Source organism: Calidris pugnax, unplaced genomic scaffold, assembly GCF_001431845.1.
Source record: "Calidris pugnax isolate Ruff unplaced genomic scaffold, ASM143184v1 scaffold27, whole genome shotgun sequence".
Taxonomy (NCBI): domain Eukaryota; kingdom Metazoa; phylum Chordata; class Aves; order Charadriiformes; family Scolopacidae; genus Calidris; species Calidris pugnax.
In genome coordinates, this window is record NW_015090893.1 from 16,579,048 (window position 1) to 16,595,006 (window position 15,959).

Here is a 15,959-nt window from a genome sequence, read left to right on the forward strand (position 1 = left end):
ATAAAAATAATAAAATAATGCATTAATAAAATAAAGATATTAAATATATCGAAAGAATAAATAAATTAAAAATAAACCCAAGAAAAAAAATAATAAAAAGCAAACCAATAATAAAATAACAATAAGAAAATCAAAATAATAGAAATCAAAATAATAATAATAGAAATCAAAATAAAGAGGTCATTTGATGAGAAGCTCAACAAGCCCCAGCAATGTGTGCCCGAAGAAGCCCCCCCAGACAGACACTGGGGAGGGAGATCAGGAGAAGAAGGACCTGGAGCTGTGGGGGACTGGGTTCCACACCCCCTTTCCGTGGAGCCTGACAAACGGCGCTCACCAGCTGGGGAAGATTTACTCACAAAAAGGGTTTTTTTCACAGAAAAGTACCCCATCGGTGGCGACTCTCTGCTCCTAGCCCCGCTGTCCCAGTTAGAAGCCCGCTGGGACTGGGAAGGTCCTGAAGACACCAGTGCCCATAGAATGGAAAATAATTACATTTCCCCCCCCAACAGTAATAAAACCAGAAATACTGCTAGATATGGAAATGGAAATAATGATAAAAATAATAAAATAATGAATTAATAAAATAAAGATATTAAATATATCAAAAGAATAAATCAGGAGAAGAAGGACCTGGAGCTGTGGGGGACTGGGTTCCACACCCCCTTTCCGTGGAGCCTGACAAACGGCGCTCACCAGCTGGGGAAGATTTACTCACAAAAAGGGTTTTTTTCACAGAAAAGTACCCCATCGGTGGCGACTCTCTGCTCCTAGCCCCGCTGTCCCAGTTAGAAGTATTAAATATATCAAAAGAATAAATAAATTTAAAATAAAACCCAAGAAAAAAAATAATAAAAAGCACAACAATAATAAAATAACAAAAAATCAAAATAATAAAATAAGACTAGAAATCAAAATAATAATAATAGAAATCAAAATAATAATAATAATAGAAATCAAAATAAAGAGGTCATTTCATGAAAAGCTCAACACACCCCGGCAACATGTGCCCGCAGCCCAGAAGCCCCCCCAGACAGACACTGGGGAGGGAGGTCAGGCCCAAGAAGGACCTGGAGCTGTGGGGGACTCAGTTCCCCATCCCCTTTCAGTGGAGCCTGACATACAGCGCTCAGCAGCTGGGGAAGATTGTTTTTTTCACAGAAAAGTACCCCATCGGTGGCGACTCTCTGCTCCTAGCCCCGCTGTCCCAGTTAGAAGCCCGCTGGGACTGGGAAGGTCCTGAAGACACCAGTGCCCATAGAATGGGTTGGGTTGGAAGGGACCTTGAAGATCATCCAGTTCCAACCCCCCCTGGCCAAGACACTCAGGTTCCCCACTTGGGGGGATGTGTCACAAAAATACAAGTCCTACACCATCCTTGCTGGGACTGGATTTGGGCTCAACTTCTCCACATCCCGTGACAATTCTGCTCTTCGGTATCAAACCCAGGAACATCTCCCCTGGGTTCAAGGTGCCACCTCCTACGCCCAGATGACTCTAACTCCTCCTGGCTGCTCAGCCCCAGCCCCTCATGGTGCCCCACGTCTCTAGGAGCTGCTTCTCCTTCCTTCCACGTGCCAGGTCCCTCCCGTCACCTCCTGTGGCTCCTCCAGCATCTCAGTGCAGTTTTTAAACAAAAGAGCTCTCAAGGTGTCACCTTAATGGTAGCGAGGGCAACTAATGACTTCACAGCCAAAAGGAACACCTTCCTCCCAGCTCCCTGCCTCATCCGAGGTGAAACAGACCCAATGGAGACCTGACAGATGAGGGCACACACCTTGCTTTGATCTCACCAATGGCAAACCAGCCCCTGGTAGAATATGCACCAATGAGGGGGATGCCATCAACTGCTGTTGGTGTCATCGTTAGCCCTGGTGATCTAATTAACGCGATACGAAACACGACAGCCCGGCTTGAACAGAATATTTAACTCCAGGGGGGTTATTTTAGAGGGGTTGGGGTTTCCCGGAGCGGAGGAGCCCCAGGAGAAGCTGGGCTTCCCATGGACACCTCGGGAGTAGCTGCAGGATGGGGGGTCCCAATGACCTCACATGGATCCAGCCATCCATTCACTGATTTGATTTGAAATAACAGGGGGGACAACCCGCAGATCTGACACTCCAACTTGCTGCTAATGAAGCAATTAGTGGGCTATGGGCTGACATGGCTCTTCCACGGGTTCATCCCTCTCCCTTGAGGGACCTGAAGGGGTTTATCCCTCTCCTTGAAGAACCTGAAGGGGTTTATCCCTCTCCCTTGAGGAACTGTGGTTTGTCCAGGGAGAGGGTAAAGCTCTGGAGCAACAACACCCAGTTTCAACCAGTAAACCTCTCTGGTGGAGTGGAAATCCTCTGGTGATGCTCTCCACTGGTGACCAGAGCGTGAAGAACAGGAGCTGTGGGGCAGCAGCAGCACGTTAGTAGGGGATTGCAGGAGAGCTGTGACCAACCAGGGTGGGAGAGGCCCAGGGTGAGAGGTAGGAGCATGCCAAAGGCGTCTGACACTCCAGCAGCCGGGGTTAATTGGGAAGCAGCAGCAGAGAAGCTGAATTAGGAGCAGAGGGAAGAAGGAGGCGGCGCAGTCGTGCCCTACGGGGCAGCTCAGCTCGGTGGCATCGCCACCCCAGTGAGGGGGGGGACAAAACCCCTCTCTCTGCACACTCAGGGTAAAGGATTAATGAGTTTCCAGATTCTTGGCAGTTTAAAAACGGGTGTTTGCTGACATACAGCCCACAGTGAGTGGGATGGGGGGGTCTGCTGCTGCCCGGCACCCCCAGGGGCAGGACACGGTGACAGTGAGGGGACCTCGGGCTCAGCCAGCAAGGTCAGTGGCCAACCACCTCCGGGACACTTGTGGGGTTCAGATTTGGGCAGACTCGATGGTTTTAGTCACTTTAAGCTGCACTAAGCACCCTGAGCAATTACTTCCAGCTTTTTCTAGAGTCCTCGATGCATTGGCATAAAAAATGTGCTATGGAAACCTCTGCCCAGGCTGGAGCTCTCCAGGCTCCAGTGCCCGGGTCCAGAAGCCCCCCCAGGAGCTTTTTCTGCCTTGGTTGCATTTTCAGCCCTCCCTGAGCCAGGTAACACTTTAAACACAGCTTTAAAATCTGAGCTTTAGAAATCTGAGCTTTAAAATCTCCTGGCCACATCCATTCAGGGTGTTTCCAAACTGTCCCCCTGCTCGAGGTTCTCCCACCCCACACTGGGTGCTGCCAAACTGCAGGGTCAAGAAGAGCTGGATCTTCAAATACAGGGTCAGCCCCAGTATAAATAGGAAAAAAAAAAACCCATCTTAGTATAAATAGGAAAAAAAAATCCCCATTAACCACTCACTGCTGACCTTGGGGTGCTGTTTCTACAACAGGAAAGCTTTCATGGGGGAAGAAAGCCCCACATGAGGGTGACAGAGGTCTCCACCCTGGAAATAAGCTTTTAGCACAAGAATAACACCAGTATAACACCAGTACAACACCAGTATAACACCAGCAGTGCCCTGGGGGGGGCTGTGAGAAGAAACCCAGGGTGCAGCCTGACCCTTGCAGCTCGGACGACGGCTCCAGAGGATGCCCCAGAGAAAAACCCCATCCCCGTTTGGCCAGAGCAGCCCCCACCAGAGCTGGGAGGGCTGGAGGGGGGTCCCAGGAGCACCCCCAGCAGCGAGGAGATGCTGATACACACCTGCACGGGCCGCACCAGTCCGTTTGTTGGTTGAGGCCAAAGCGAGCTCTGCATTTCTTAGGAGAGGCAGGATCTGAAGACAGAAGCATGCGCGGCGGAGAGCGGGCAAGGCAGAGGCACAAAGAGGAGGAGGAGCAGGAGGAGGAAGAAAAGAGGCAACATCATTTCAGCCACTTGAACACACGGCTAACAGAACTACAATCCCGTTTTGGGGTTGGTTTTCTTTATTTTTTCTCTCTGGCACCACCTCTCCTGGAAACAAGTGATCATTAGGCCAATATCAGTGATCAGTGCTGGCAGCTGGGGAAGGAGGAGGCTTGGGGAAATGGCCTCAGCTGTGGGAAATAGGGGGAAATGCACAGGTTTTTCAATTATCTTAGCTTTGGAAAAAGCTGCTAAATGCCAGAGGTGCTGCCTGCCCCCTCTGTCTGCATCCTTACCTGCTCCCTGCCTGTCCTGGGGCTGCGCACGGAAAAGAAGAGGAGGAAACGTGGCAGAAGCAGAGGCTGAAAAGCAGAGTTAGCACCGAGGAGACCCTGGCCCGGGTTATCCTGCCCTGCTCCCCCCCATTCCCCTTCCAGCATCCATGGAAAAGCTGCTCTCCCCAGCTTTTCCTAAAATATTGGAGTTTTGCTGTGTAATTCCAGACTCCCCAGGGTGAACCCTGTTTGCCTTCATGCACATCATGGGTTTTTTCTTTCTAGGGCTACAAATGGGATGTGAAGTTATGCGCATGGAAAAACCTAATATTTTCAATTTTCACATGCTACCCAGGTAATAATTCAAACACGTCTATGAAAAAGTCACAGAAATGTTAATTTACCACATCTTGAAAAAAAAAAAAAAAAGCGTTTCTTTCATTAGGCTTAAGAGAATAAAAGAAAACACGGTAAAACATGACAACTGCTTGGGATTATCTCCTCTGAGCAGAAAGGGAGGGACAGGACCGAGCCGCACGCATGTTAGGCTTAAGAGAATAAAAGAAAACATGGTAAAACACAACAACTGCTTGGGATTATCTCCTCTGAGCAGAAAGGGAGGGACAGGACCGAGCCGCACGCACTGACCTGAGTTGGAATCTTGCTGCTTTTCCCGTGTTCGTCTCTTCTTTTTCCCCTGGGGAACCAAAGCAGAGGCTGTTAGTCCCTGTCCTCAGGAGACCGCAGGGGCTGCGCAGGGTTTTGGGGGGGCTGGATGGGGCCAGGTCCTCAGCTGGAGCAGCCATGGTGCCACCAGTTCCGCACGTTCTGGGGCGAGCTGAACTGGGAATCACTGCAAGGGCACCCACTGGGGTTTATCTACGTGGACATCCCTTTCCTCTGCCCCGTCCAGTGCTCCAGAAAAGGAACCCAGGAGGAATTCTCAAAGCTGCCACCCGTTGTGTCCATGCACACCCAACAGCTGCCTCTGACACGGCACAGATGTGTCCTGGGCACCCACCTTTGCTCAGGAGCAGCCCCTCATTCCCAGTGTTTCCACACCCCCCCAGCACACCAAAACCACCCGGCACGAGATCCACACCTACGGAATCACAGAATGATGGGGGTTGGAAGGGACCTCTGGAGATCACCCACTCCAACCCCCTGCCAGAGCAGGGTCACCCAGAGCAGGTTGCACAGGAACGTGTCCAGAACGTCTCCAGAGACCCCACCACCTCCCTGGGCAGCCTCTTCCAGGGCTCTGCCACCCTCAAAGCAAACAAGTTCCTCCTCATGTTTAGATGGAACTTCCTACGTTCAAGTTTGTGCCCGTTTCCTCTTGTCCTGTCCCTGGGCACCACTGAAAAAAGACCGGACCCATCCTCCTGACACCCACCCTTTGAGTATTGATCAGCAACAGAAACTCCAAGGAGACAGTGACCGTGTCCCTGTCACCACCCCCAGCATCTGCTCCGTCTTCTTCCCAACACGCTGCTCCCTGGCTCTCAGCAACAGAAGCTCCAAGGAGACAGCGACCGTGTCCCTGTCACCACCCCCAGGACCTGCTCCATCTTCTTCCCAACACGCTGCTCCCTGGCTCTGCTTTAGGAGCCCACAAACAGGCTACAAAAGCAGCCGAGACCCTGATTTACACCACAAACTGCTTGAGAAGGTGCTGGAGACAACGTTAGAGGATGCAGAACAACTCTAATACAGCCTTTGCCTCTGCTCAGCGCCTCCACCAACTCCTGCCAGTCCTCCACCGCCCGCCCTGATGGGTCTCACCAGGGAATCCCACCCCTCACAGCTCTAATTAACTAATTAATAGATAATTTAATTAATAGATTTAACTAGATCAATGGAATTAACCACAATTAACCACACACGACAGAGGGACTCTGATCAACAGCTGACCGCCCCCCCGCATATTCTTATTCCTCCTCCCTCTTTATGTTTCCAAAAAGCAGTTGGACCATTTTAGCACCTTCCTTACTTCCAAACGTCTTGGAAGGTAGTGCCTTATACCCAAACAGAAATTGCTTCACAACAGGTTACCAGGAGGAGCATCCTGGCAGCACTTAGCATTCCTAAACAGGAAGTTTTAGGAAATCCACATAAATTAATTTAAAAATAATGATTATCCATAATCTTCTCTGTGTCAATGCTTTTGCAGCTCTGGGCCCATCTCTCATTCTTCTGTTTCCTTCCCTCACTGAGAAGCAAACTCAGTTCTGTCCCCAAACTGCCTCTTCTGACTCATGATATGCACCGACTCCCCTCACCTCCTAATGAGCTCATTAACGAGGGCGCAGCGGGGCGGGAGCAAATCTGGCCTGCCTGGAGCAGGGCTGCCTTCGACCCGTGACTTTTTCTATGACTTCTTGTGGTTTGAGTGAAGGTGGAAGGCTCCGAGCTGCGGTGAGCTTTTTCTTCGGTGTGGGAGCAACTGTATTTCCTGCCCGGTATCCGCATCTCGTGCTGCAAAAGTGACCTACATTCCTCCTCCTCCTCCTCTTCTTCCTCCTCCATCCTCATGCTCCAGAGAGAAAAAGCATCTCTTCTAACCACCCCAAGAACCCCAAGATGCTGGAAGAGCCAACGTCTACCTTTGGAGCATGGTAACTATGGAAGGAAAACTCTTCTGGAGCAAGGAACCAGCCCGTGTCAAGATGAAGGATGCTACAGGGTTGAGATTTCCATGGAGGATACACTTGGGTCTTGGAGGAAGATGATGCCTTGCTCTCCAGATGTTGATGCTCTCCAGATGTGTGCCCAGGGATGCTGCCTCCCTCCAGAGCCCCCCTTGGAGATACCAGGGCAGCACCTTTGCCACTATTTCCCATTATTATTACACTCCCATGAGACACCCTGTGCTAGTTCTAAACCCCCAGAGCTGAGGCAGCAGCCCACAATTTGGCAAATCCCCCCAAACCTGCAGCATGTGCCCGGGCTCAGCATCTCGTACCCAGGGCTACGGAGCCCATGATACCCAGCCCCACGATTTAAAGCTGAAAAATGAGGTGCTACCACAAAGGGAACAGAGCTGAGCAGGCTGTGGGTGCTCATTCAGCCCACCCCAACCAGCCAGCACACCCCAAGTTTCTCCTCCTCCATCTCTGCCCCGTGCTCCGGGCAGATGTCTCAGCTCCTGCCCGAGATGCACAAAGCAGGGAGTTCCCATAAAATGGTATTTCCAAAGATCATCTGCATCATAGAATCATAGAATCATAGAATCGTCTAGGTTGGAAGAGCCCCTTGGGATCATCGAGTCCAACCATCTCCCCTACTCTACAAAGTCCTCCCCTACACCATGTCCCTCAGTGCCACATCTAAACAGCCCTTAAACACAGCCAGGGATGGGGACTCCCCCCCCTCCCTGGGCAGCCTGTTCCAATGCCCGACCCCTCTTTCGGTGAAAAATTCTTTCCTAATGTTCAATCTAAACCTCCCCTGTTGGAGCTTGAAGCCGTTCCCTCTCGTTCTGTCACTAATTACCTGTGAGAAGAGACCAGCACCAACCTCTCTACAGTGTCCTTTCACAAAGTTGTAGAGAGTGATGAGGTCTCCTCTCAGCCTCCTCTTCCTCATACTAAACAGTCCCAAAAAGTTTCCTCTTCCTTTCTACTTGTATTTACTTGGACAATAAACAACCAGACAGTTTGGTAGCTGGGGAGCATTCATGCTATGGACAGGCAACGAGCCAAGAGGATGCTACTCCTGAAATGGGAAGTTCTATAGCTACGGTGCCATCAGGACCCCCCAGCAACCACTGAGGGCAGTTTGGCAAAGACCAGTTGACAGAGTGGTGTGTCTGGCCGTGCCATGGGGAAGGGGTCCGAGCCGCGGCAGCCACTCACGTAGTTGTCTCGGGCAGACCAGCCGGGGTAGAGCTGCATGTGGAGCTGCCGTTCCTTGCGAGCCAGTTCGTAGTACTTGGCCTGCTCCTCCCGGGACAGCGCGTGCCACTGTGGGGACAAGCACAGTGGTGAGAGGTGGCCCTCACCGTCCCCTCCCAGCCCATCCCACCCCACCTGAATCCACGTGTTTAAGGGATAAGAGCAACCCAGGTTTGAAAGCAGACGCTTGTTACGCGCTGAAGAGCAGCACAAGGGATGGGGACGCTGGATGGGATGATGGTGCTGAGCCCCCCCGTGCTCTTACCCTCCTTCCCAAGATCTGGTTGATGGCAGCGCTCTCCTTCAGGGTGCATTCGGCGATGACTTTGGCCCTCATTTCTTTCATATACAACATGAAAGCGTTCAGGGGCTTCTTGATAGTGGGCTTCTTGGCTTCCTTCTCCCTCTTTGGTTCTGGTTGAGGTTTCCTTGGTGGGATGGAAAGAGGAGCTGTCAGCATCAGAGCCACCCTCCAGCCCGCCTGCCTGGTGGCACCAAGCTCAGCAGAAGACTCGATGCCAAACCCACCCCATGGCACAAGCTGGTGGGGGGGTTGAGATCATAGAAGCATGGAATGGTTTGAGTTGGAAGGGACCTTAAAGGTCATCCAGTTCCAACCCCCTGCCCTGGGCAGGGACACCTCCCACCAGCCCAGGTTGCTCCAAGCCCCCTCCAACCTGGCCTTGAACCCCTCCAGGGATGGGGCAGCCACAGCTTCTCTGGGCAACCTGTTCCAGAAAAATCTGCACTTGGGACACTGGGATCTGCACCAGACAGATCTCAGTGTTCATCCATCCTCCCCACCCAGGGAAGCGTTAAGAGGGAGAAATAAAACGGGCATGAAGGTTGCTCAGGCTGCTGAGGAGCCCTCCAGCACTTCCAACTTACATGTTTCGGTCATAGTGCTCCATCTCCTGCTTGCCAGAGTGGGGCACGATGGCGGGGTGCGGGATGCCGGTGGTGTGCATGCCAGAGCCCAGCATCAGCGGGTGAGTGAACCTGCAACACAGAGAGGATGAGCCGGGGGTGAGGATGATGAAGGTGACGGATGGTGGGGATGCAGTGCGTCTCAGGAGGTGGCACTCTGCGGTGGGGGGCTTGAGATTGTAGAAGCATGGAATGGTTAGAGTTGGAAGGGACCTTAAAGACCATCCAGTTCCAACCCCCCTGCCCTGGGCAGGGACAACTCCCACCAGCCCAGGTTGCTCCAAGCTCCCTCCAACCTGGCCTTGAACCCCTCCAGGGATGGGGCAGCCACAGCTTCTCTGGGCAACCTGTTCCAGAAAAATCTGCACTTGGGACACTGGGATCTGCACCAGACAGATCTCAGTGTTCATCCATCCTCCCCACCCAGGGAAGCGTTAAGAGGGAGAAATAAAACGGGCATGAAGGTTGCTCAGGCTGCTGAGGAGCCCTCCAGCACTTCCAACTTACATGTTTCGGTCATAGTGCTCCATCTCCTGCTTGCCAGAGTGGGGCACGATGGCGGGGTGCGGGATGCCGGTGGTGTGCATGCCAGAGCCCAGCATCAGCGGGTGAGTGAACCTGCAACACAGAGAGGATGAGCCGGGGGTGAGGATGATGAAGGTGACGGATGGTGGGGATGCAGTGCGTCTCAGGAGGTGGCACTCTGACGTGGCAGAAGCAGACGGGAAGCGGAGGACACGGAAAGCAAACCCCCTGGGTTGTCCCTGCCCCGATGGCAGCGGCACGGCCGGCTGAGACACCGGGTCTGGGCTTCCCATGGTGGGAAACCAGCCTGACTGAGATCCAAGGCTCTTCCAACCAGCAGTTCCAGCTACTCAGCTCCCTCTCGTTGCAACATCCTATTAGTGCTGCAGGAAGGAACAACAAACTCAACCCAAGGCTTTGGATGGGAGAGGTTAGGACCACCCCGCTCCTTTCTTTTTTAACAGAAATAGCCTAAATCTGAACATGAACCGAACTGCGACTCTAGGAGGTGCACCTCGCCTGAGCAATGTTCTCCACCAACACAGGACTGAGATCACCAGAGGTCTCGCTAGCTTTCAAGCTTCATTAGCTCTCTGGAGAATTTGGGAGGGCAAAGCCAGCGCCGTCAGCTCTGCCAAGCTTGCCACTTTACGACTGCAGCTTGAGATGGCAGAATTGCCCATGGGAGATGAACTCTTCATTAGATATGCTGGCACGAAAAGAAAAGCTGTTTAATTTAATCCACCGGCACGGCCTGATCCTTATCTGACCAGGTGTACTTTCTCAGCTGCAGCAGCCCTGCAAAAATCCACCCCAAAAAATCCTGCGAGCGGGAGCTCCCGTGCCGGCCTCGGGGAGGCTGATGGGGATCCATCAGCTCCTTTCTCACCTTGGAGGCTGGGCAAAGTGATGCCTTGATGCCTCCTGTAGCTGCAGGGCTACAGATGGAGGGGTGCATGGGTTGAGGTGTCTGCCCAGCTATGGGCTTGGAGGGGTAAGGGTTTGCACGGTTTTCCTGTGGGAAACCTCTGCTGAAGGCTCTTCAGGACAAGACAAAGCAGAAGCAAAAGCTGGTGCGTGAGCACACACAGCGGGACAGGCACAGAATGGGGTGGGTTGGAAGGGACCTCAATGAGCATCTTGTTCAAATGACCATCTCGCTGGAGCCAGGGGGGGCTTTGCCCCCCAAGATGCCCAAGAGGGCTGGGCTCTGCCTTTTCCATCCACAGGGGATGTATTTCCCTCACCGGGACATCACTGGGGTCTGGGTGTATTTACAGAGGGCAAGATTTGGTCCTGGGTGACCATAAACTTGTAGTATGAGTGGTCTGGGGCTGTGTTAATGTGCTTATGTCTTGGAGGGCTGAGCTGTGCCCGTGGGGGGACAGCAAGTAGCTGTGTCTATGGGGGGGACAGCAAGTACCTGTGCTGATGGAGGGACAGCAAGTACCTGTGCTGATGGAGGGACAGCAAGTAGCTGTGCTGATGGAGGGACAGCAAATAGCTGTGTCCATGGGGGACAGCAAGTAGCTGTGTCCATGGGGGGACAACAAGTAACTGTGTCCATGGGGGGACAGCAAGTACCTGCCCACTGCCCGTCCTGCTTGTAAGGCTCAGACCAAGTGGAACAGATGGGTCTCTGCAGAGCAAAACCACCCGACGGTGGTGGCCACAGGGATATATTCAGGATTAGGGTTAGTGACAAGGAGCAAAATCCTGAGGAACAGATTCCAGCCCCTTTTCCCAGTGCTGAGCCGATGGCAGTGATTTCTGACTTCATTTTGACTTCTGCTGATGAGAACCCAAGGGCTGTGCATCCCCCCTGAGGATGCTGGACATCCCCCTGAGCGCCCTTTGGACCAGACACTGCCTCAAAGCGCCTTCTCCTGCCACGGTGACCCCGGGGGAAGGTGGGTGGCCGTCCCTGGGTGGCCCTGACCTGCTGCAAGCTCCTGCTGCACGGACTGCAAGCTGCGAGACCAGCCGAGCTGCTGCCCTGTCTCACACAGCTCATACTCACCTGGAGAAAGAAGCCCCAGGAGAAAGCGCTGACGAGTACGGCTGTCTAAATCCACATGACGGGAGCGGATAGACAGACTGGCTCTGCCTGGGATCAGGAAGAAAGAGGCTATAAAGTATCCACAGCTACGGGGCATCTCCTAAAAATGGCATCTCCCCTTTGCTAAGGGGGCTCAGAGCACCGATGCCCCCCCCGCAGCTCTGCCTGGTGGTGTCCCCTGGGGCTGAGGGACTCGGGACTTTATTTTTGGGGGAAGCTGGGTCTCCCTGCAAAGGTTGGATCCGACTCTGACTCCCCCCGCTCCATCCCTGGTGCTGAGTAACACTGCAGCTTTGAGTTCATCCTGGTAAAACACAAAATGCCAGGGATGGGGAGGGATGGGGTGTGCTGAAAAATTAGGAGATGTCACTATTGCACAGAAAAAGTTGCTTAAAAGAGCACCGTTTGACCAAAAAACTAAAGCCTGGTCAGAGTCTCTCTCTGTGTGATGCACATGAAGCTGTGCAGTCATGGGCTGCACCAGGAGGATGCCCAAGCACAGGAATTTCCCAGTATCCGGAGAAAAAGCACCTCCTCTGCCCTCGTTTGGGCTCCAGAAAGGCTCTGGTTTCCTCAGCGCATCCCTAAAAAGATGCCCATCATTTTTAAACAAGCCAAAAAGCTCGGTCCTACGTTTCTTTTGAAAGTTATTTCATGCTGGGGAGCGGGCAGGTACCAGACTTGGAGCTGGAAATTAATTTTGAGATAGTAAAATAGCTATGCAGGAAGTTCCTCCTCGTTCCCAGCCAGGGAAAACCCCCCCTCGTTTTCATATGGAGATCGCTCAAAAATACCTCGGCTTCTTCTGCAAACCTGCCAAAAGATGCTAAAACTGTGCATGGAAACTGGGAAGCCCGAGGAGGACACGATGGGGTGCTTAAACTCGTGCAGATGCTCTTGCTCCTCCAGCCTAAGACCAGCACCAGCTAATTTCAGCTCTAATTAGCAAAAAAACAGCCCGTTATCATTCAGTGTGGTGCCCTGAGAAGGACCGAGCTCCTGAACACCAGGGATTTTTCAGGGCTGAAGCCAGTTTCTGCCCCGAAGAGGGATAAGGACAGTGCAGTCAGGCCCTGGAGCCAGGCTGGGGAGGAAGGAGGTTTGTGTTTCTGCCGCTCCGGGAGCTGCTGTGTCTCAGCTTGACCGAAATCTGCAGGATCTGTCTGTCGGAAAGGCGGGCGAGGCGGCGGGGCTGTTTACACCCTGCCAGGCAGGAGCCCTCTCCCACCCTTAGATGTCGGCGGGTATAAACACACCGACCCACAGCCAAGGGTGCTACCGCCGCGCCGGGAAACCGAAACGACCTTTGAAGTCGAAGGCGGCTGCCCCAGGGCCCAGAAAAGAGTGGGAGCTATTCCAGGAGCGACACGCGTTCCTGCAGAGCCTGAGATATGGGGCTGGAAAAGGAGCTGGGCACCGCCAGCTTCACCCCCAAGGGATGCTGAAACACCACGGCAAAACTCATCCCTGATGGTTGGGGACACACAGGTACAGCCCCCATCACCCAGGGTTGGAAAAAAGGGCAGGGGGCAGCCGTGGAGGGGCTGCCAGCGCTCAGCCCGGGGAGAGACACGGCTCGCAGGCTCCCCATGGTGTTTGCTGCCAGGCTCCCCTGAGCTAAACTCACTCGACTGGACTCTCAGAGGCTTTTATCCCACTGTCAGCCCAGCTAATTACAGAGAGAGCCGTGGCAGCTCCTCCTCCCGAAGCGCTCGGTGAGAACAAAGCCCGTTTCTGCCCAGCTCCTGCCTGTTGGCTCGTGGAGGAAAAGCTCACCTTCTTGTGCGTGGCTGCTCTGGCTTGGCAGCACCGGTGTGAGCATCCCTGACACCAGCATCCCTGGCTTGAGCATCCCTGACACGAGCATCCCCAGCACAAACATCCCTGACTCGAGAATCCCCGGCATGAGCATCCCTGACACAAGCATCCCCGGCACAAGCATCCTTGACACAAGCATCCCTGACTGGAGAATCCCTGGCGCAAGCATCCCTGACTGGAGAATCCCTGACACGAGCATCCCTGACTCAAGAATCCCTGGCACAAGCATCCCTGACACGAGCATCCCTGACACAAGCACCCCCAACACGAGCATCCCCTGCTGCCCACCGCCTCCAGCACAGGGTCAACGCTGCTGCTTCTGCACCCACGTGAGGACTGGGCACTTCAGGAGAGGTTTTAGGGCTTTTTCTGTAAATTTTGGATGAGGAAAAGCTCTACTAGACACACACGCTTTCAGGGGCTGCTCTCTGCTCCATCAGACGGTTTGTTGCTCTACTGTATCTGCTCTATTAGTCACTAATGAAGGTGTCTGATGAGGTTGCTTGAGGATGCTGAGCCCCATAGATGCTGGAGCAGCTCTCAGCAACCCAACTCCCCCTGTCACCCACCGACAGACAAAACCTCTGTGCAAACCACACTTCTATTCCCTCTGCATCCCACCCCCCCCAAGAATGGACCTTGCACTCAGCAAACAGGCTCCTTTCTCACCCCCCAACTATTTCTTTCATGTTACAGCACAGTCACCCCAGTACTTGTTTTTCCTGAGGATGAATCACATCACATGAGGAGTTAAACCATCGCCCAAGAGTAGCAAATTTAGCACAGGAGGCAAAATGTAATCTCTTTGAAGCCAAACTCTGTATCAAAGGCCCCAGCCCCTGCTTCCTTGTGGTTAAATATCTGGAACATGAAATTCATAAACACAACAAAAAGCTACCGTTTTACTTTGTGTCTTAATCTGCTTTGCCTCTCCCAATTTTTGCAGCATGGCTTGGAGGTCTCTGCTGGGCTTTGCAGGGGTTTTACCACCCGGCACCAGGGAGGATCTGGCCGCCTTCCCCTGCCAGCGTGGTCCTCACACTGTCCCCGTGTCCCGGCCACCCTGACCCCCTGCCTGCAGCCACCAGCCTCCCCGGGAGCCTCCAAAAGGTCCCTGTGTCACCGACCGGGATTAAAAATTAATCTGAAGAGTGATGGTGCCCACACGGCACCGCTGCCTTGGTGTCCTCACGGTCGCGGTGACAGCAGCCGGTGGCGATGACCACAGAGCACAGACCAGGGTGTCTTTAACTCCTGGCCCCAGGGCAGGTTTCCCAACAGGCTCCGCTTTCTGGGATGCTCCTCAGGGCTGGCTCATGCAGGAAGGACTTTTTGGGAGCGCTCCAGCTCACGGTCCATCCTTCCCTGTCCCCCCCCGGGGGCAGAGGGTGCCACTGATTTGGTTGTGCCACGGCCAGGCTGTGGGTACCGGGGTCGTTCACTGGGCAGGACTCTGCCACCATGTAATTATCCCTGGGTGTCAGACCCCAAGAAGCACCACATCCCAGAGGATGGAGCATCCCATTAAGATTATGCACACTCAGGGAAAGTGCTGTTTGCGCTGCAAACCCCAGCGAGGGAGAAAATTAGCTCCTGCTCAAAAAGAGAGGCTTTTCTTGTGATTAGGAGAGGAGAGTAGGATGCTCTTCCTACAGGAAGCAGGCAGTTTTGAACTGGGCAGGTTGTAACCCCGCTCCAGGGATGCCCCAGCTGGGACAAAGCCCCTCTGAAGATTTCCTCCCCATCCCTGGGCTAAATCCTCCTCCCCATCACACAGCACGCGGGAAGGACGAAGCTGGATCATGGAGGTTACGGAGAACGGCGGTTTGTTCTATGGACCGTGCCCCGCTGGTGGGCTGGGGGCTACGTGGGGCTGAGCCCTCCACACTCACCATCCCATCGACGGCGTGATCTGTCCGACTCCACCGGGGGGGAGGGGGTAGAAACCAGGGATGTCTGAGGTCTGGGAAGGACGGTGCACTCCTGGGAGAAAGAAGAAGGAGATGAGTTGGACCCCAACCTCTCTCCACTCCTCCCACCCCAGCTGCTCCATCGATGGGCACTTGTGGGCAGCAGGAGATATCCATGAAGGAGCTGTCTGCAAGCAGCAGGGGATTTTAATTGCCCTTTTTATTGCTGTGGTTCTCTCTGTGGGGATGTGGTGGCTCATCCACGTTGTTTCAGAATCCCAAATGCTCGTGTACTCTTGTTTGCTCCTGCACAAGCATCATCCCTGCTCCGTGCCACCCCTGGGGCCAAGCAGCAACTTGCTTTGGGAAGGATTTGTTGGACTCTGGGCATCCCTCTGCCCCGTTCAGGTGCACAACTGATGGTCCAAGCCCCCCTCTTCCCATCAGTCACCCCCAGGACCCCCCAGGAGTGGCCGGTGGGTATGCTCCAGCTGGCACCACGTCTACCTCCATTTGAAACAATTTGAGTCCCCGTTCAAAGCGATGGTTTTGCGGGCTCTGTGGGTGCCAGGGAACGGTGGAGGTGGGTAAGGTGCCAGCTGGGAATTCACCCTGAGCACGGGGAATCCCTGCACGAGCTTCAAAGCCTCTGGCACGGGCGGCACGGCCAGAGGAGACAGCCACAGCATCTCCCTGCTTCTACCAGGACTTGAAAACAGCCCCGC

At 53.6% G+C, this 15,959-nt stretch overlaps 1 protein-coding gene across 1 annotated transcript in view; it reads right to left on the reverse strand.

Annotated features, from left to right (window-relative positions):
• Positions 1-15,959, reverse strand: part of TCF7 (transcription factor 7 (T-cell specific, HMG-box)) — a 74,106-nt gene that overhangs the window by 1,930 nt on the left and 56,217 nt on the right. Inside the window, exons 4-8 of the mRNA XM_014948007.1 lie at positions 15,217-15,307; positions 9,430-9,540; positions 8,261-8,423; positions 7,957-8,064; positions 4,748-4,796 (exon numbers count right to left, since the gene is read on the reverse strand). Coding sequence (XP_014803493.1) covers positions 4,748-4,796; positions 7,957-8,064; positions 8,261-8,423; positions 9,430-9,540; positions 15,217-15,307 — 522 coding nt within the window. The remainder of the gene's footprint in view (positions 1-4,747; positions 4,797-7,956; positions 8,065-8,260; positions 8,424-9,429; positions 9,541-15,216; positions 15,308-15,959) is intronic.